This window comes from Coturnix japonica, chromosome 1 (assembly GCF_054131305.1).
Source record: "Coturnix japonica strain WE chromosome 1, WE-NBRP24, whole genome shotgun sequence".
NCBI classification, from domain to species: domain Eukaryota; kingdom Metazoa; phylum Chordata; class Aves; order Galliformes; family Phasianidae; genus Coturnix; species Coturnix japonica.
This window is the reverse complement of record NC_140663.1, coordinates 51,641,444-51,660,793: the sequence shown is the minus strand read 5'-3', so window position 1 is coordinate 51,660,793 and position 19,350 is coordinate 51,641,444. Positions and strand designations below refer to the sequence as shown.

The following is a 19,350-nucleotide window of genomic DNA, read 5'->3' as shown; positions in this document are numbered from 1 at the left end:
GGGGGTGGGAGCCAGGACCCTCCCAGCGGGGCGGTGCCGCCCGCCCCCCTGCCGCCATTTTGTGTGTGTGTGTGTATAGCGGTGGGCCTCGCCCCGCCCGTACAGGCTGGTTGGCCGCGCCCCCTCTCGCGGTCCGGCCCATTGCGGCCGCCGCTTCGGTGCTCGGCCTCGGTGCTCCGAGATGGCGGCGCAGGCGTTGGGCCGCGCGCTGGTCAGCGCTAAGTGGCTGTCCGAGGCCGTGCGGGCCGGCAGGGTCGGGGCCGGGCTGCGGGTGCTGGATGCTTCCTGGTATCCCCCGCAAGAGCGCAACGCCCGGCAGGAGTTCAGGGAGAGGCACATTCCCGGCGCGTCCTTCTTCGACATCGAGGAGTGCCGGGATAAGTCCTCCCCGTATGATTTCATGCTGCCGAGCGAGGCACACTTCGCCGACTACGTGGGGCGCCTGGGGGTCGGCAACGACACCCACGTGGTGGTGTATGACGGTGACCAGCTGGGCACCTTCTATGCCCCCCGTGCCTGGTGGATGTTCCGGGTCTTTGGGCACCGCGAGGTCTCCGTGCTGAACGGTGGCTTCAAGAACTGGGTGAAGGAAGGCCACCCTGTGACGGCGGAGCTCAGCCAGCCCACACCAGCGGTCTTTAAGGCCAAGCTGGACAAAACCCTCCTAAAGACCTTCGAGGAGATGATGGAGAACGTGGGGTCCAAGAAGTTCCAGGTGGTGGATTCCCGCCCTGCGGGCCGGTTTCAGGGCACTGAGCTGGACCAAGGTAAAGTAGAGTGAACAGCAGCTGCTCCCTGTGTTGTAGCAGGATGAGCGTTGGTGGTGGAACCGCTTCTCCCAGCCAGCAGGTGCCTCAACCCAGCTCATGGATTTACCTTAACAGATCTGTGTTTGAGCACTTGGATTCCAGCACTCTCACGGGATGCTTTTTCTTGTAATTTGTTGTAAAGCTGTAGGAGAAAATAGCAGAAAAGGGAATGAAAAATGCTCAGAAGTCTGTAGTCAGTTGGCTTCAGAATGAAGAATGGGAGATGAGAGCTTCCAGAGGTTTCTTTTGGGCTTACTCTATTACTATCAGATGTGCACAAATGTTCAGTATTAATCCAGGCACTTCTCACATTAATGAATACACTAGTGAAAGCCCAGTTTGATTCAGGCAGTGCTGTAACTCAGGAGACATTGTCCTTATTGCTCTGATTCCTAACAAGTAGTGAACTTCTGGTTGTAATCACTGTGCTTCTGCTCTCTGCCATAAATCTTAACAAGAAAGGAAAGCCCCAAACATCCACCACCACCTCTCTGGGCAAGCTATTGCAGTGCTTCACTACCCATCCTGTAGAAAACTTCTTCCTTTCATCCAGTCTAAATCTCTCCTCTGTCATATTGCAAGACACCCTGCTAATGAGTCTGTCCACTTCTTTCTTATAGCTCCTCTTTAGATACTAAGTGCCCAAGAGTCTGTGGTGAACCCCAAACATGCTTGACCACTGCTAGGCACTGTGAAAGGTAGTAGAGTTTGCAGGAGTAACAGAGGAGGCTGTTGCAGAGAGAGAAGGTAGTTAGGCTTATTGCTCATTCTGTTTTCTTGCCTACTACAGCCCATCAAAGTGAAGGCTGAGTTTTAACCTCAAAACATGAATAAAGCATTCCTTGCTGATGGAGGTGATGAATTTCATATTCTCATTCCCGAAGTGGGCGTTGTCACTGGGTGGCAAATACTGCAGCCCCTGACAGCATCTTGGAAACAGATTTTTCCTTTGAAGTGAGTCAGCATGAAACAGTTTATTTGTGGTAGTCCAGTTCTGCTTCCCACAGCAGATCCAGCAGGGTAAGTACTCCATCTGCAGCTGCTCATTCTGCAAGAGCTCGACAGCTTTCTGAGCCAAGCTAGCCAATAGCTGTGCTACAACCAGTGGTAGGTAAAAGGTAGTGCTTACACCTAAAAGAGCAATTTGAAATCAATGCTGATTAATTACAGGGGTCATTCAATCAGGGAGGAGAAACGAAGCCTGCAATTTAGAAAGGAAGAATGGTCTTGAGGTTAAGGAACTTAATGTGTTCTTACGTGATTTCAGTTTAATTATTGCCTCAGCTCTTGACTTCCTAATTAAGTCCATTAATCTCTCCAGTTCCATGAACTCCATCTCCAGAAGAGGCTAATTTCAGCTGACTCTTTTGTCTGTGTAATTTTTTCAGCTCCTTGTGGTAGGGATTAGCTGCCCCTGTTTTATTCTTATATAACCATTACCTTGATAGGAATTAGGTCTCTGTAATGTTTGAAATAAGCCACGATACATGTTTCATTTTTACTTGCTAGTAGAGGTTTACACAGGTTGCCAGGGTGGAGAAAGATAAATGATGTGTCTTTAAGCTGGATGTCATAGGTCTTAAATACAAGTATTGCTTTGGATGAAAAAGAAGCTCTGGTGTTTGTACATGGTGTGCGTCTATAGCCGATCTGAGTGGTTAAGTGTCCCTACATGCTGCTTTGTCCCTGGAGGTACCTGCATCCCTGTCTCCCATTCATGTACCCTACTCTTTGGGTTCTGCCCATTTTCCAAGCTCTCAGATCTCCCAGACAAAGCTTTTGCTCAGCTGAAACGTTCAGTGGCAGTGAGAGGGTGAATTAGATGCTCCTACTATATCCCTCTCTTCTTCAAGAGGAGTCTGTAGCATAATGCACACTGACTCTACATTGTTCGTGAAGTAGTACTTGAGGCACAACATGGAGAGTGAGACTTTCAAAGTCTGTTTCATTCCACAAGAGCTTACAGTCAAAGGTGTCCGTCTTTTGACCAGACAGACAAACATCAGGGGCCACAATGAGCATCATGACAGTTCTTCAAGTCAACTCTTCTGGCCATATACATGCACAGTGTTTTGACACTGGTGGCAAAGGCTTACTGATCTGGCTACAAGGATGTATCAGGTCAGGACTGAATGTAAAGTGTTCCTTCCAGTGAGTTCACATTAGGTTGGATGTAATCATTAATAGAATATAGAATAAAACGGTCCATTGAAAACATACAGTCTGAGTGGAAGAGAGAGAAAGAAGTTGGCAACAGGGGGATTTTGGAGGGAACAACTATTTGTACTCTGCTAACTCCAGGACCGCAGGGAGTTAAATGTGGACAAGGCACATCTTTTATCTTTTTGCCCAGAAGAAATTCCATTTGGAGCTTTTGTCACAAAGGGAAAGTCTGGAGAGAAGGAACTGTACTCTCAGCTAGATAAATAGCCAATAAAAAAGAGAGGTTTAAGCAAAGAACCTAACAGATGTGGAAAAAGGGATTAAACAGTGAAGAAGATAACATATTGCAGGTTACAAAGTGTGAGGAAGAATTGCCAGAAGCCAAGCTGAGTGAGAGAGACTTGGCAAAGGAAATTAAAACAACAAAAACTGCTGGAGCAAAGTGAATAAAAAGAAAACAAGGAGAGAGAGAGAGTAAACAAGATTGCTATGCAGTTAGTTGGGTTTTCGGGTGAAAGACTGTGTACAGCTTCAGAATAATACTGAGGCTGTGCTGTTGGATGTTTTAAGTTTCCTGGATGTTATTTATTTATTTATTTGTTTGTTTATTTATTTGTTGTACATGCATAGTATTTTGATATAGTGTTTTCTGTTGTCATTATTGGTTGTTTTTTTTGTTTTGTTTTTTTTTTTCCTCTGAGGATATAATCTATTATAGAGTAGTGTGAATGGTAGCACAGCAAGGGGAGAGAGGCAGAAATTATCATTTTTAAATGGAGTATATAACCAAAAAGATACCCATGTGCTCAAATCTGTGAGGCAGATGGTTTTGCAGGAGAGAAACACTAGCAAGGCTTGTATTTTTACTTAGGATAGGAGGTACAGAATGGCCTGTGTAACTGTTGCTCTAATAATGTAACGTTGATAGACTGTAATGGTTTCAAAAAACCTTTCAAGGAAACATATTTGAAGTGAAAGCAGAATTGAATAAAATACCTTGGTAAATTTGCACTCCTACTAAGGGCTCAATTTATTTGACAACAGAATTGATTTGCAAAGTTAGAGAAAAGGAAATACATACGCATGAATGTAATGTTTGATCCTTTCTTCCAGCTATTAGAAGCAGCTTCAAAGTAGATTTGATCCATTAAAGCCTCACTGATACTTTGGACATAAGGTTAAGGGGGCCATTATTATCTCAATGTGAGGAGGGGGAAAGTAACACAAGTACTGTTCGATACTCAAGGGAGGGAGCTAGAAGAGAGGGAGCTGATAAAACTTCCTCAGCCACTCAAGAGCACTTCTTCAGCAGTCCAAGGAGCTGTGATTGTGCAGTGTCAGCTAGTTTGTTTAGCTGAGCACCCACACACAAGAGTAAGTGCTGTTTCTACAGATTTCCTCAACTTTCACTTGCAGAGCATGAGCACTGTCTTTCTGACTCTCACAAACTTTTGAATGTCTCTACAGATGAAAGCCAAAATACTCTAAAATGAGACTTTTCTGATCTGCCCTGCTCCTAACTAAATATTTGTTTAAAGGCGGTGCATAAAAGACTGTGGTCTCCAGTAAGAGGATGCAAATGTACTTATTGTGAACTGTCATGACCGTTAGACCTGGAGCAGCTAAGAACTGAATCAGTGATCCAGCAAGCTTCTTTCAGCAGGGGCTGGCCTCTCTAGTTCAGCCCCCAGGATTTCTTGACGTTAGAATTCTTCCCCATTGCCCCAGGATGGTATGAGGCTGCAGTTATGTGGTTCACAGTCTCATCTGTGTTGGTGCAGCAGTGTCAGGTTTGCACGACGCTCAGGATGAATCAAGAGACAATGAGGGTATGTCTTGAACAGTGAAAGATTTTGATGTCTAGAGGTAGCTTTTGCTGTCTATAAGCTCCTACTTTTAGCCAGCTAAGCAAAAATCCCCTCTTTAATAGCACTTTATAATCCTGTTTCCTTGTGGCATGTCCTGTCATGTCATGACATCATTTTGCATGAGTGATGAATCTGCAGCATCATTATGGTGATGCCAGTCTCTGACCATATGTTACTTTAATCTTTTGGCTACAGCAAAGATTCCCTGCTCCAATCTCTTCCCATCTCCTGAGATCAGCTACTCTAATGCCTTAGGGAAGTGGAAAGCTATAAATGAGAGATTACCATTTTTGCAACTTTCCCAGGGCTATCTTGTTAGAAATTCAAACCTAGCAAGGAGCCATTCAAGGTAATACTTAATGTTTCCTGCTTTGACAAGGCTTGATCTAGAGCTTTTCAAAGTCAGTGGAAAAACTTGAGTTGAATGTAATAGACTTTGATTAAACCTACGGTGAGTGTTTCAAGGATGTGATGAAAATCTCATCTGTTGTATTTTTGTACCTGCTTCTCTCTAGGGAGCTTCTTCTTGAGATGTAAGTTTCAGCTTAACTGGTTAGTTATACCAGTAGAGAAACAGAACTCACACTGATTTCATCTATGAGGTAGATATAAGAAGTGAAGAAACTAAATTCTTACTCCCCTGACACTATTGCCCTGGTATATCTGCCCTATCAGTAATGTCTATCACTTTAAGGTTGCTTTACATTTCTGAAGCATGATTTTAATGTGTCGCAGGAGTTTAACTTTAAACAGCGAACGACCTTCACAAATTTCACGTACAAGCCACATATCATGCTTCTGAAAGCTGTGTCCCTACATGCTGCTGGCCTACTTAGGGCAGGTCAGAAATATACTGCCATGTTTCTCTTTGTGCTGGTGTGCTTAACACGTTTGCTAGGATCTTTCCTGTGGTGGTTCTTTGATTCTTGTCATATCTAAGGCTGCCAAGGCTTTCAGGTTCCTACCTCCTATTGCTTTCAGGGGGAAACAATTTTCTAAATAACTTTAGCCCTCTTTTTAGCTCCATACTGCTTTGCATTTCCATCACTACCTGAAACAACTGAACAATTTAGGGAGTATCTGCAGCTGTGTCTCTTTTGTAGGTGTCCTTCATCACCTACATTAATGACTCCTTGCTCATATTTTGTCTTCTTGTTCGCTCTCGTAGGGCTGGAATCTGGTCACATCCCTGGTGCTGTGAATATGCCTTTCTCAACGTTCCTATCTGAAAGCGGCCATGAGAAGAGTATTGAGGAGATTCAGCAGATGTTCCGCGAGAAGAAAGTGGATCTCTCAAAGCCACTGACTGCCACATGCCGCAAAGGTGTCACAGCATGTCACATTGCCTTGGCAGCCTACCTGTGTGGCAAGCCTGATGTGGCAGTTTATGATGGCTCCTGGTCCGAATGGTTCCACCGTGCCCCACCTCAGTACAAGGTCACTGAGGTGAAGCGCAACAAGGGCTAGAGGGCGAGTTGTTCCTTAGGCTGTCTGTAGCCCATGGTGCAGAAAGGAAAGGGAGGAGGTAGAAAAAGGAGGTAAAAAAAAAATCATGCTGATTAATATTTTGCCTATTTTTCTCAGAATAATCAGAAATTTTCTATCACAGCTTGCAGTTTCTCATAGTGAAATAAAATCTGCTTCTAAAATAATGCACTTAGGAATGTCTCTAATCATTTTCTGTTGCCCCTGACTTCTGTGTGCTGGGTGGGAAAAGCCGCTTTGCAGCATTGAGGGAGATTTGCTCTCTTCACTTGAGGCTTCCAGAAATTATTGTGGCCTTATGAGAATGCAAGTCCACAGTGTAGTGCATCAGGTGAAAATTCTGGGATTAAATTATAGCTCTGAGTGCTGAGAACAGGAGAGCCGGGCTTTGATTCTGTTATTGACTGGATGTGGTGCTGTTTGCCAGCCAAACAACTCCCTTTTCCAATGTGGAAAATGGGGGCACCTTTCCCTGCTTCTCTGATGGGGTTCATTGAGCTCACATGAACCATCTGGAAACGATATAAGATCCAGTTCGTAATCAGGATTACCTCATGAAAGTCTCCAAGAAATCCTATGCATGTAGTGAAGACTTACAGACATGAGTTTTTTACTCTCTTTCCTATGTTGTTTTTTGGATTTTTTTTTCTGGTTTTGTTGGCTTGGTTTTGGTATTTGATCAGCAAGGATGCTGCTCATCCCTGTCTTGTTTCTTCTGGTTCCCATGGTGACTACAGCTCATAGATAGAGGGAGGGTTGTTCCCTAGCAACTGTTCCCTCCTTTCAACCTTCAGACCACCTCCATACCCAGAGGGACCTGCCTGCTTGCAGGAATCACAGTGGCACCACATCAGGGACCATGGACCAGGTGAGAGAGGTAATTATGGAAGGGCCTCTGCCCCTTGTTAAACCTTAGATCTTTTCTATATTGGAGAGAGAAAAAAAAAAAAGAAAGAAAGAAAAGGATAGAAATGATCCCACTACATTGTGACTCCTATGGAACTTCTCAGGTCTGGAAAGTCAATTAAATATCCTCATATTTTGGAGGCCGAGCCAGATGCAGAAGGCATATAAGACCATGCTTGATCACATCTGTTGACTGGGTGAGAATGGCCTGCTGATTTGTACACCTGTATTTTCTCCATGATTCTATGTAAAGAAAGTCATAGACTATAAAAACACTTTTGCTTTTCAGAAGGAGGTATCAAATTTAATCATTTTTGTCTGTTTGACCAATAAATGTCTTTTCTGGTATGTCATGTATTGTCCCTCACATAATTGGCTTAGCAAAGGAATAAGTAGACATAGTTCTGTGGTGTCTGTTATCTAGGAGGACAGCAAAATGATCTCAGAGTCCTTCATATTTAGGAGTCTCAGAACGGTGTTCTGACTTTGGACCTTCTGGCTCAAAAGTAAAACGAACAATTAACAATAGCAATAAAGTCAAATCCAATTACAAGTAAGGAAAGTGAGGGCAATTGCAGGACTTCAGCATCACTTTGTCCAGCATGAACTGGGGAGATTGAGGTTATTAGTGAATGGGGCTTGAGAAATTAGAACACTGCTACTGTTCTCAGAAACTGCTTCATTGAGAAAGGGGCATTGAAATGGAGAGAGGAGGAATTTCTACAACAGCGAGCTGCAATGTTCTCTCCACTGAATATAGTAATAATAACAGACACGATTTTGTTTTAAGTAGGAGGTGGGAGCTAACACAGTTTATTTAGAAACACAGATTCCTGCACATGTTTAAATGTTTAGCTCTTCTATAAAAGCAATACAGAAAAGAAGCAGAAGCCACCATGTGAGTCAGGGCTACCTTCTTTGCATATCAAGGCATTTTTCTATTTGGAGTCTGACTTATACAGCAGCTCCAGTTTCACGATCCCAGTGTTGTACTAGACATGCTGGTGCAAAGTACTGGTGTAGTGGTGTACTTCTTCCAAGTTGCTGGCTCAGATGAGCCCTGTTTGTTCCCATGGGCTAACTTTGAAGCAGTGGGCTTCCTGCCCCCTCAGCTGGTATCTGTCAGCCTTAAGAGCAGAAACAAAGCATGTATGACATACCCTGAGCTCATTTGACAAACACAGACATATATATCCCTTCCTGATCCAGATCACTTTTGTATTGATGCTAGTGCCAGCAGATTCACAAACAACATGTTCACCATCATAGAGCATGGCTTCAGCTCTAACCTGTCACAGGGTTCACTTGAGTGAAACTGGCTATGCTCTGTTTGCTTGAGAATAAAGTCACCAGAAGACGAGCAGAGGAGCAAGGCCACCATCCCATTAATTCCCTTCTCGGCACCTGACACAGCATTTGTTTTTCTTCTAAGGCAATCACGAAGTCCCCAACATCCCCCAGACTTGATGTGGCCCAAAGTGACTCTGTGCCTTCCAACAACGCATCAGGTAAGCAAGATGGCAGTGAAGCTGTCCCTCCTCCACAGCTTGCTTTGCAGTACAGCTTGTGATGCAGTGTGTCATTCCCTCTCTGCCTTCTGAGAAGGCTGGTGGGTTAAGATCCCCAAGTGTGTTTTCCCCAACTCACCTCCCTGTGCAGCAAGCTGCTGCTATTCAGTAAACTCATCAACAAATACCAATGAGTGACAGACACTAAATGCATCTTCACCAATGTGACAATGATCATGAGTTGGAAAAGCCAACCACATGTAAGAAAATACAGACCTGTGTGTGCATGTCTGACCACAAGATTTTTACTTGTATATTTCTGTGCCTGTTCATGTATCAAAAACATTTAAGATTACTCAGGCACCTTCTGGTTTGGCATGAAATTTGACACAAAGCTACTGTTGTTCATTTCTGCTTTCTTTCTCTCTTTGAGACTTTAATTCTTTTCTTGTCTGCCAATGACAGAGTGACATGCTGGTTTTTTTCCAGCTCTGTTTATGTTACTCCCTATCAATCATCCAGACAGTTTCAAGTTCATTGAGCTATGCTTTTTGTCTTTAAGTGGAACCTGAGGAAGAGAAAAAGGAGCGTCTTCCAGCAGGCTTAAGTCCCACCAGACAGAGAACATCCCATAAAACTCCCAGCAGAGTCTCCTGCAAAGTCTCCAAGAGCTCAGCAGCTCAAGGAACAACTAAGAAGAACTCCACACATATTAAATCCAAGGTATCTCCTTCTGTAAAGGATATTCAGAATGGAAGACAGAGTAAACAGCATCTCCAAGCCAAAACACCCCACACACAGAATCATCATTCAAGAAGACTTGAAGAGGAAGAAGAAGATACTTCTGCCACCAAAGATCCAAGGACGAGGCTTCAGCAAAGAGGCAGGAACAGCATTTCCAGTCAATCTGCCTCATCCAGGCAGAGGGAGGCAGAGAACACCAAATCCATGCCCACTGGCAAAGAGTTAGTAGAAGGCCGGCAGCAAACCCCACGTTCTAAAATGCCCGGATCTCTGACCAAAGCCAGATGTGAAAAAACCAAGGAGACGAATGAGTCCCTGACAGCAGTAGCACCAGATAGGAAAGCAGAGTGGAAGGAGCCTCTGGAGAAGAAAAACAGTGTGACCCGTGACAACAGCAAAAATAAATTTGCCAGTGTAGATGAATTTGCCAGCAATGAAGAGGTACTGAGGAAAGATGTTTTACGTCTCCTTTATGGCACACTGTTTAATGATGTAGAGTGAAATATTAGCAGTTTCTATAGGACAGAGAGAGGAGGGATGGTTTGGGGCTTCACAGTGAGGGGCGGTGACATGTTCCACAAACATCCTTTCACATCTCTTTGGGTTTTTTTCATTTTGTTTTTCCATCACCTTTTCATTTATAAGGTTCCCATAGGCAGGCAGTGTAGTAGCTCAGCAAGGTGAAACAAGGTGGCAGCTGGACCCAGTCCAGAGCCCAACACCCCTGCCCCTTTCTGATTTGCACTTATTTTACTATTTCCAAATGTCCCATGCAATTACGGTGCATATAGAATCTGCTTAAGGAGGCTCAAGGGCAAACTCAAGTCTCAGGGATTAGTTGTAGCTCAAAATCTTATGCAGGGATAGAAACTCCAGGAGTCTCTTGCATGAAGGGAGTGTTGAAAGATGGTTGTTCCTTGCTGTTTGTGTTTCCAGGAGCGGCGGTCTCTGTGCCTGACAGCACTCATCATGGGACAGAAAAGACTCAGTGACCGCACTGGGATGCTAAAAAGGAAGCTGGAGTCATTTGGTGATTTCAATGAGCTGGGTTTTAACCTGAGGTCAAATATCTTCCAAGGTAAGGGATGCCTGTACCTATACCTGACCTTCAAGTGAAGTTGTATCATGACCCCAGTTCTCCCTGTTCAGAGCTAAATGGACACCATTTGGAATTCAATGTTCCCTGTCATCTCTTGTCTCAAATTACCTCAATTTTCAATACTAGCATTACTTATCTTCACGATATTTAGATATATGAACATTTGAAATGTCTTCTCAAAACTCTGTTAGGTATTGGAGATTGCATTGTCCTGGGCTTTGTCACATAGAAAGGAGAAACATCTCCCAAGTAACTCAAAATTGTTATTATCAAGGATAGGGTGCAATATAAAAGAAACGGAGGAGGAGAGAATAAAAATAATGCTCCCCAAATGGCCAGAAGTCAAGAGACAGTAAACAGGGAAGTCACAGTTAGGAGATAATTATAAGTATTACGGTAGAATAGGAGCTCAGGAAGGCCTGGAGTGGTGTGATGGTGCTTTTAGTGGAGCTGTGAAACTGAGTAGGAAGCTACTCACTTGGTTGAGGAGATTCAAAGGGAGATCAGGTGGGCACTTAAGTAAAGAAAGTGCACTGGGATACAAATAAAGGAGATACCCTTGTTGTACATGTCTCATCTTTAAGAACAAAAAGCAGATACACCGGCAAACATAAGTTCCCTCCTGGGTGATGATGAAACTATTATTCAGCACTGAGCCACGCATCTGATCCAAGGGTATTGCAGTCAACACATGACTTTTCCCATGCCCTTGAAACTGCTAATGTGGCTCCCCTGCTTCAATCCCAGGACTGCATTAGGGAGATATATGCATACATTTGCTCATGTACTGTTCCTTGTAGGTGGACCACTGGAATGCAGAAGCTTGATGAAAGATTCCTACACCCCTGATGTAATTCAGAAGTCAATCAGGGATCCCAGGAACTGGCATGGGAGGAGGATTGATGATTTAGGTATGGAATCTGCCAGGAAAAGTTCATTGCTGAATTCCTGAGAAGGGTTCTGCTTCTGCCAGGGGGAATGGATGAATCTGGGCAAAGAGTGAGGACTACAAATTGGCATTTACACAAGAGAGGATTTCTGCAACTAGAAAAATCCCCGAGGGATAACAACATTAGAAGGGAAACTGTGACTGAACCATCATTTTCTTCTTTACAGGGAGGTGGCATCAGAAGAATGCCTTAAATCTTAGCCTGCAGAAAGCACTGGAAAATAAATACGGGAAGAAAAAAGCCCAGCCCTAGATGATGAAGGTTAAGTACTGACCTGCATTCACCAGGTGATCTTCCTCGGCCATCTAATAAACCTCCATGTAGAGCACGAACCCACTGCTCAATAGTTGTCAGCTACAGATTTGTTTCTGTTGCTTTTCTTCCCTCTCAGTTAGTGTGTCTTTCATAGAGCAGTGCAAGATAAATTTAATGCAAATATATATATATATATATACACACTTTTGATGGTCGCTGCTAAAGTGGGTCTGACTTAGGTGTGAAGTACATGCTATTTCAGAAGGTAGAAGGATGTGAGAGGAGGCCATATGAGCTCATAAGGTGGAGTAGCACTGATGAGGCAGGGCTAGGAATCTCACCGAGTGAATGGGGAGAATGAAGTCCAGGTGGAAGTAAGCAGAGCTTTTGAATGTCACCCTTCCTGAATCCACAGTGTGAATGGACCCCTACTAAAACTCTTATAAACTGTACTCATCTGTGCTAGCCCTTTCCCAGTCTCCCAGAGAAGCGTCATCACCAGACTGGATGCATCTACCACGCAGTCTATACAATCTGAAGTTCAGGAAGTGTGTCTGAATAATAACCTAGGATCACCAAGAGGTTTGAATGCTGCTGGATGTGCAGGGTATTTGGGGATTCCTGTTGGTTCTTACTGCAGGATTGGTCCTTCCAGCTCCATAAAGTGTACCAGTGCAGTAAAGCAATTCATGTCTGCAAATACTGATGTCCTGAGTCATCCCCTCTGGTCCCAAGCTTTCACAGTTTTAAAAGACTGCTGTTCCACTAAGTGATATGTGCTGTCTGGGGGTAGAATGAGGATTTCTACTTTGCACTCCATTGGTTGGAGATTAGGTAACAATACGTTGGCTGCATAAAAGCAGTGAAGGATGAACTGCTCTGCACCAGTGCAGCCTTATCTCAAATACTGCATGCAGTTTTTGGCACTAATATAAGAAGGATAGAATACTATTAGAGAGTGTCCAAAGGAAGTCTACAAAGATTATGAGGGTCTGGAGGGCAAGATGCATGAGGGGTAGCTGAAGTCCCTTGGTTTGTTCAGCCCTGATCAGAGGGGGGTGGAGGAGGAGGCCTTACAGCATCATACATTGCACTGCCCTATAGGAACACCCCGTTCTGGGTTCATCTGTCTCTGACGACCAATGTGTATCCAGGTACATAATAAATACCATCTTCTGAAACAGTGCAAGGGGCAAATCCTAATCCAGTAAACATAAACAGAAATATACCAATATTGCTTGGCATGCTGAAAGTATGCAGTTCAGGGTATGGTTAGCTAATACACACATAAGACATAACATGTGGGCTGAATCAGCATACAGACTTTACAGTTTTCTTCCTAATGTCTGAGCAGACAGACTGCAGAATTACTCTACAGCTTGGAGAAAATGCACTTTGCTACCCATGAAAGGCTAATGAAGAGACTCGGTGAGAAGGAAAACAGACTGGAAGGTCTTGCTGTATCATTACATGCTGTCACAAACCATGTTGTTTGCCTTCCGCAGCGAAGAGCAGCAAAGTCATTTTACATGCTTCCTATAAAATAAAATATTGTATTTATAAGCAGTTCAATGATTCAAAACAGTTGACACTGTATAGTGGACTTGAGTGGGTGGCAGCTGTTTGATGCCAACTGAACACACACGTGTGACAATCCCCCTTCATCTCCACTGCTTCACCAAATGACAACACAGACAGGGGCAAACACTTTGTGATAGGTGACACATCAAAAGCTGCTGAGATAACTGAGATGGCTTTCAAGGAGACAGCTCAGCTCCTGGAATCAATCAATACTTGAAGTTTCCGAGTGCTGAACAGAATAATTTAGCCAGAATCTTGGCTAGGAACACTGCTATGTGGCATTCCATGATGACTGGATTGCTTTGGGTACCAAAACATGCATATTCTAAGCCAGTTTGGGGATCTCCAAATAGCATGTTAGATGAGAGTAGGCAAGAATTGGTCTGAAATAAGCTCTCACCACAGCTGAAAGTCTCCCTTCTACCCATTCATCTCCTCTCAGCTATTCATTCTTGCTTGCTTACCTGCCAATACTTTGAACCAGTTCCACTTGATGATCAGTAGAAGATCAATACAGAAGGGAAAGAAAAGCAAAGTTAACAAATCAAGCTTGTTAAGGAAAAGACCACATTACAGGTAAGGCAATGAGTGGTGAGCTATGCAGATGTTGGGGAAGAGGAGTGGAAAAGAAGTGGAAAGGTAAATGTCTTTCATTGCCTTTTTTATTAAGTAAGTTGCTCTCTGCTGTACAGTCTCACTAAGCAGTTTGCAATGCATTTCAGTGATTTTACCCGGTCTTATCATTGGGTGGCAGCTGTGAGCCAATGTTTTATCTGGCAGGCAAGAGCTTACAAAATAAATAAATAAATAAATAAATAAGGATTATTCTCTAACTTGCTTAGACTGTTTACCAAAATAGCTATTCAAGTGCTGTTTCAGTCATCTATAAACAGTTAATGCACTTGAAATATAACCATACTATAGACGTTTGAAACTGGAGAGACCAAATATATCCAAGGTTCTTTATAGGACAAGGGGAAATTGTTTCCAACTAAAAGAGAGGACAGTTAGGTTGGATATAAGGAAGTTTTTCTCCATAAGGGCAGTGAGGTACTGGGACAGGCAGCCTAGAGAAATGGTGGCTGCCCCATCCCTGGAAACATCCAAGGTCAGGCTGGTTCAGGCTCTGAGCACCCTGATCTACCTGTGAGTGTCCCTGTTCACCGCAGGGGAGTTGGACCAGATGACCTTTTAAAGGTCCTTTCCAACTCACCTATGATTCTGAGATTCTCCTACTTTCTAGTTTTTTCCTGCAGTAAATGATATTTCCTACTTTAGGTTTATGCATCCCTCTAATAGAGAAACAAGTGATTCTGCAGGATATCACCATTAAGAAAGATTTTCTGTTCTCCAGCCAGTCTTTTTTCAATTCGCCCTCCGACTTCTGCCTATCCTGTCCTATGCTGAACGATTCCAATCTCTGATATCTCTGCTGCAAGTAATTTAGAATGGCTCACTGAAGAAATCCTAACAATTGTAAGATGTCAGTGCAAAAAGTCTTCACCCTGCTATAAATTCACTATACTGTAAGGATTGCACTGAAATAAAACTCAGAGCTACATCTCTCTGGAGATAAACCCAGTATTCCTAAAGGAATGGAGTACTTACTGTTAATCCTGCCTATAATGGGATAAAAGAGAAATCCAGAGCTTCCCAAAGTGGCTGGGGATCCCAGCAAAGAGAATGCAAGTGAATTGACTTCAGTGGATTTCAGTCTTGGGCACTGGGACTGAAATGCAATTGTGTCTTATGTTGGAAGGTATTTAAACCATCATTGCCTACTAGGAGAGAATAATGTTTTGAGCATTAGGAATTACCTGTGTTGTTGATACTCGTAGAACAAAGGAGCTATGGGGGAAGACATTTAATTTTATTTTATTTTCTGAGGGTTGTCTCTGGATTTTGTTTGCCAATGACTCCTCCCCTGAGGATCTGAAATGTTGAGAAGGATGTGTGAGGGCAGTGAACCAAGGTTTTTTGGGCTAGAGCTGCTACAGCAGCTGCCCAGCGTATGAGATGGAATCACTGCATTTGTGAACAGCAGAGAGAGGTTTAGAACAACATTTCCTTACACATGAACAAAGGACTCTCTAAACTCCCAGCAAAATGTGGGAGCAGGTTACTTTACCAAGATGCTTTCAGGTTCTGTTGGGTTCTGTTGGTGACATCAGTAAACAGACCTTCCACTGTTCATTTTGAGTTTCCATTTTACCCCTTTTAATAAAATTCCTTTTCTTTTAAACACTTGGATTCATTGCTTTTATGCAGGAAAACTGATTATCCAAGCTTATTATGTGCCCAAGCAAAATCATTTTCTTTTCCTATAACCTGAGACGCTTGAGCTGAAATTGATTACCTATTTTTAGAAAGAAGCCATAGCTAAATCTGGCTTTTTCCCTTGCCAATCATTTCTATCAGTGGCATGCAAAACAGACTTACATAAATGCAGGTATATTAGAATTACAGCCTGCCCCTTTTTACCAAATACATATATGGAAGAAAGGAGTAGGCTGAACAGACAGCAATTTCTCCTTGTTTCTTGCTGGGTCCACTTCCAGGCTGGGAAGACACCACTGGGCTGTAGAAGTATGGAGCATTGGAGGCCAAGCAAGGGATTGCTGTCTAAGAAGCCATACTTGCATCAGGAGCACTCATGCATGGAAGTCTGACCAATAGGCAGCACTGTCCTGCACTCTGATTCTATGGGCAAGCAAGTACAGCTAACAAAAGTGAAATTTTAATTGGCACTTCTAATGTCTGACAGGAGATCTGCAGAATCAGTGTAGAACAGGGAACCTTCACTGTCTCTGCCTTAGCTCTAGGGAACTCAGCTCAGATGTTCTTAATCACCCTGTTTAGGTGAAAAGCAAAGGGAATAGCTGCTATTGACAGCTCCCTAATTGACAGCTCCCTAATTGACAGCTCTCTGAAGTGATCTCTGCAAACAAACAGGAGCTCCTGTAAAGGGCTGCTCAGTCTTCCAGGAAGCCAGAAGGAATCTTTGGCCACATCTCTTGTATTTTCCTCAGAAGATGCAAACCTCAGCCTTTTCTGTGCAACAGCAAGGTGCCAAGTATCTACTGCCAACACCAACTCTATGCCAAGACATGCAAGCACAAATTAGCTTTTGAGAAAGGTTGTGCTTTTATTGTAAGTGAAAAAGAGCCAGGGGCCATCCTTTGGACCACATTGTAAATGGCCATGTCCACAGTGTATAGCCCTGCTTGCTTGCCAGGTCTCCCATGGTTTTCCTACAGTCTAAAACACAGACTAGAGTCATAGAAAGGCTTATACTGGAGAGGAACTTAAAGCCTTCCCAGTCCCACCCTCTGCCCTGGGCAGGGCTACCACCCACCTGATCAAGAAGCCCACGGCCTCATCCGACCTGGCCTTGACCACCTCCTGCGATAGGGCTCCCACAGCTCTCTGTGCAGCCTGTGCTGTGCCTCACCACCTTCTGAGTGAAAACTTTACTCCTAACATCTAACCTAAATCTCCGCTCTTTTAGTTTAAAGCCCTTCTTCCTCATGAGCACTTTCTTACAGCTGTACTTGCAGTATGAGAGCAAGACTGTGTGTTGCATGGCCTGGGTACAAAATTACTAGAATTCTACTGAAGGATACTGCAGAAAGCCAAACCTGCTGCAAGGATGTCTGTGTTGCCCACTGGGAACAATGACTGCCCTTTGCTATCTCTCAAATTGCACCAGGATGTTGCCCTGGGGAGCATTAGTTGGCAGAGGCCAAACCATGGCCAGAGATTGCTGACAGCAAAAAGCAGTATGAGCAGTTACAAGGCAGTGCTTGATACTACATCTTGGCCCTGATTTATTTAGTAGTGTAGAGTCAGGCAATGTGACTGCTAGCATTTGCATTTATGCAGCTCTAGAGCTTTCAGTGGTACTTTGCAGTTGCAGTTCAAAATAAAGGGCCTTGTCTCAGGAATCTTACATGTACTGAGTGTGAAGCTTGATAAAAGGAGAAACACAGAATCATGTGAGTTGGAAGGAACTCTTGGAGGTCATTTGGTCTAACTCCCCTGCAATGAAGAGGGACATCTACAACTAGATCAGGGTGCTTGGAAGGAGAAGTAATATTTCAATGAAATAATTAACATAACCCATCTGTCCTTCACATGACTTACAAAAGCATATACTGAAAAGAGATGATCTCTCCCCTAAGAAACATATAACCACAAAACACAAGAGTCATTTTGTTTATGTCAGCTTCCCCCTGACTGCTCTGCAGCCTCTAACAGAGCACTGTGGTCACCCCTTCACCTTTAAAAACCTGGCACATATTTGAGGCTGTATGAACAATTTGGAGCTATTACTGATCAGCCACAGTGGCTGGATCCTCTGCAGTTCTGTGTGCACTCTCCATATCAAAGTCAGTCTTCGCTTGAATGACCTGAGAATGTGTCATTTCTGAGTGAGAAAGAGGTAAAGGAATATGCATATTTGTTTGAGAGGGGGGCTATGCTCAGAGGGAATAGGAGGAATTCAGGCAAGACTTCCACCCTAGTTGGTCAATGCCTTCTATAGTTTTAACAATTTATCAACCTGTGCTTCGTAAGCGATCTTTTCAAAGAAAACTCTGTCCCAACAACCTTGGCACTCTCATTTGAAGGGCCACGCTGCTTCCCTATCTAAACACAGCAGTAACATTGCTACGGGCCATCTTTAATAGATTGACACAGGCTTAAAAACTGTCAGTGTGAATAAATTCCTGGCACCTTCATATCCTTTCAATTTGTTCTAACATTTTCTACCAGCTTTTCTCTCCTTTGTCCTTGCTCCAACAGCAGGTCCTCTTCACATTTCAGCCTTCATTCGCCTGTCAAAACAAGATGAGATCTGTTTGTCTTCAATCTTCAAGCCACAAAGGAGCAAAACACAAAGCAATCACACTTTCACGGCTACAAAATACATTCTTGTCCTTCAGAAAACTTTTCCTTCACATCTAAATTCTCACAGCCACGTGACAAAGAATAGAGAGCACTTGCAGATGGAAAGCTGGGTTTGAAATAGGAAGCAAAGCTCCTCTTTAGAGCAAAGGATGAAATGGGACAGAAGAATCTTCAAGGTAAGGGGTGAGGTTGATACTGAAGATAGGGGTGGAAAGCTCAAAGTATTGGGACTGGAAAGGTAACTGAGAAGTTAATCTTTACCAAGACCCCCCTTCCCTACAGTTATGCATTGCTGACTTAGACTGCAGGGAGCCAGAGATCAGGTGGAAGTCAATTAGCTTAAGTAGAAGATAATACACAGAGGCAAAAATAGCATGATCTCTGTCTGTGGAACAGAGATTAGCAACATTGCCTTAAGGAGATAGAGATGTTACAGATGTGAGATCAAATACACATCCAGCAGTTTAGGGGAGACGTGCAGATAGATAAAGCTGCGGAATTCTGCTAGTAAGAAACAGACACACAAGAGTCAATTCCAGTGGAACTCAGGCACTATTTTCATAAAATGTGAAGTATGTATCACACCATGCCTGTTTTGGTGATATCCACCTACTGCGATATCAGTTATACAGATCACAAGATTTGCATGGCCCTTACAGATGAGATCAGGAAATGGCTGAGAGAGAGAGAGATGGAGAATAGAAAGCCATTTACTTCTTAAAGTGCTTCCAAAGATAAGGTTGTACAAAGAACACACACTACTTTTCGCTCTCTCCTTTCCCACATCGAAGAAAGTGTTCTTGCTGGCTCCATTCCCGGGGGTGTGCTTGGTCATACTGTGCTGTCATGATCTTTTCAGAAAGAAGCAATAGGCATAAGGCCATCAACAGAAAGAACAGCGTGGGTGTCCAACCCCCAACCAACAAGAGCCTGCATGCTGTGCTTGTAACTATCTGTATCAGCAGAGGTGACCCACCATTACTGCCACCACTGCTGAAACACAGCACCCACCACCACCATTACTGCCACCACTGCTGAAACACAGCACCCACCACCTCAATGGGCTCGCATCAC

The 19,350-nt window shown here is 43.7% G+C and overlaps 2 protein-coding genes across 3 annotated transcripts; both read left to right on the top strand.

Moving 5' to 3' along the window:
* The first annotated feature begins 160 nt into the window (after nucleotides 1-160).
* On the top strand, nucleotides 161-6,492 carry TST (thiosulfate sulfurtransferase). Its single transcript, XM_015862467.3, has 2 exons — nucleotides 161-767; nucleotides 6,009-6,492. Exons 1-2 carry the CDS (start codon nucleotides 182-184, stop codon nucleotides 6,305-6,307), a joined length of 885 nt encoding a protein of 294 aa, XP_015717953.1. The 5' UTR covers nucleotides 161-181; the 3' UTR covers nucleotides 6,308-6,492.
* CIMIP4 (ciliary microtubule inner protein 4) lies at nucleotides 6,074-11,876 on the top strand. Of its 2 annotated transcripts, none has more exons than XM_015862424.3 (6): nucleotides 6,074-7,202; nucleotides 8,664-8,739; nucleotides 9,302-9,924; nucleotides 10,420-10,561; nucleotides 11,383-11,493; nucleotides 11,699-11,876. In XM_015862424.3, exons 1-6 carry the CDS (start codon nucleotides 7,185-7,187, stop codon nucleotides 11,782-11,784), a joined length of 1,056 nt encoding a protein of 351 aa, XP_015717910.2. In that variant the 5' UTR covers nucleotides 6,074-7,184; the 3' UTR covers nucleotides 11,785-11,876. The 2 variants fall into 2 exon arrangements, with proteins under 2 accessions (XP_015717910.2, XP_015717921.2); XM_015862435.3 differs by having other exon boundaries at nucleotides 6,956-7,193.
* Nucleotides 11,877-19,350: the final 7,474 nt, after the last annotated feature.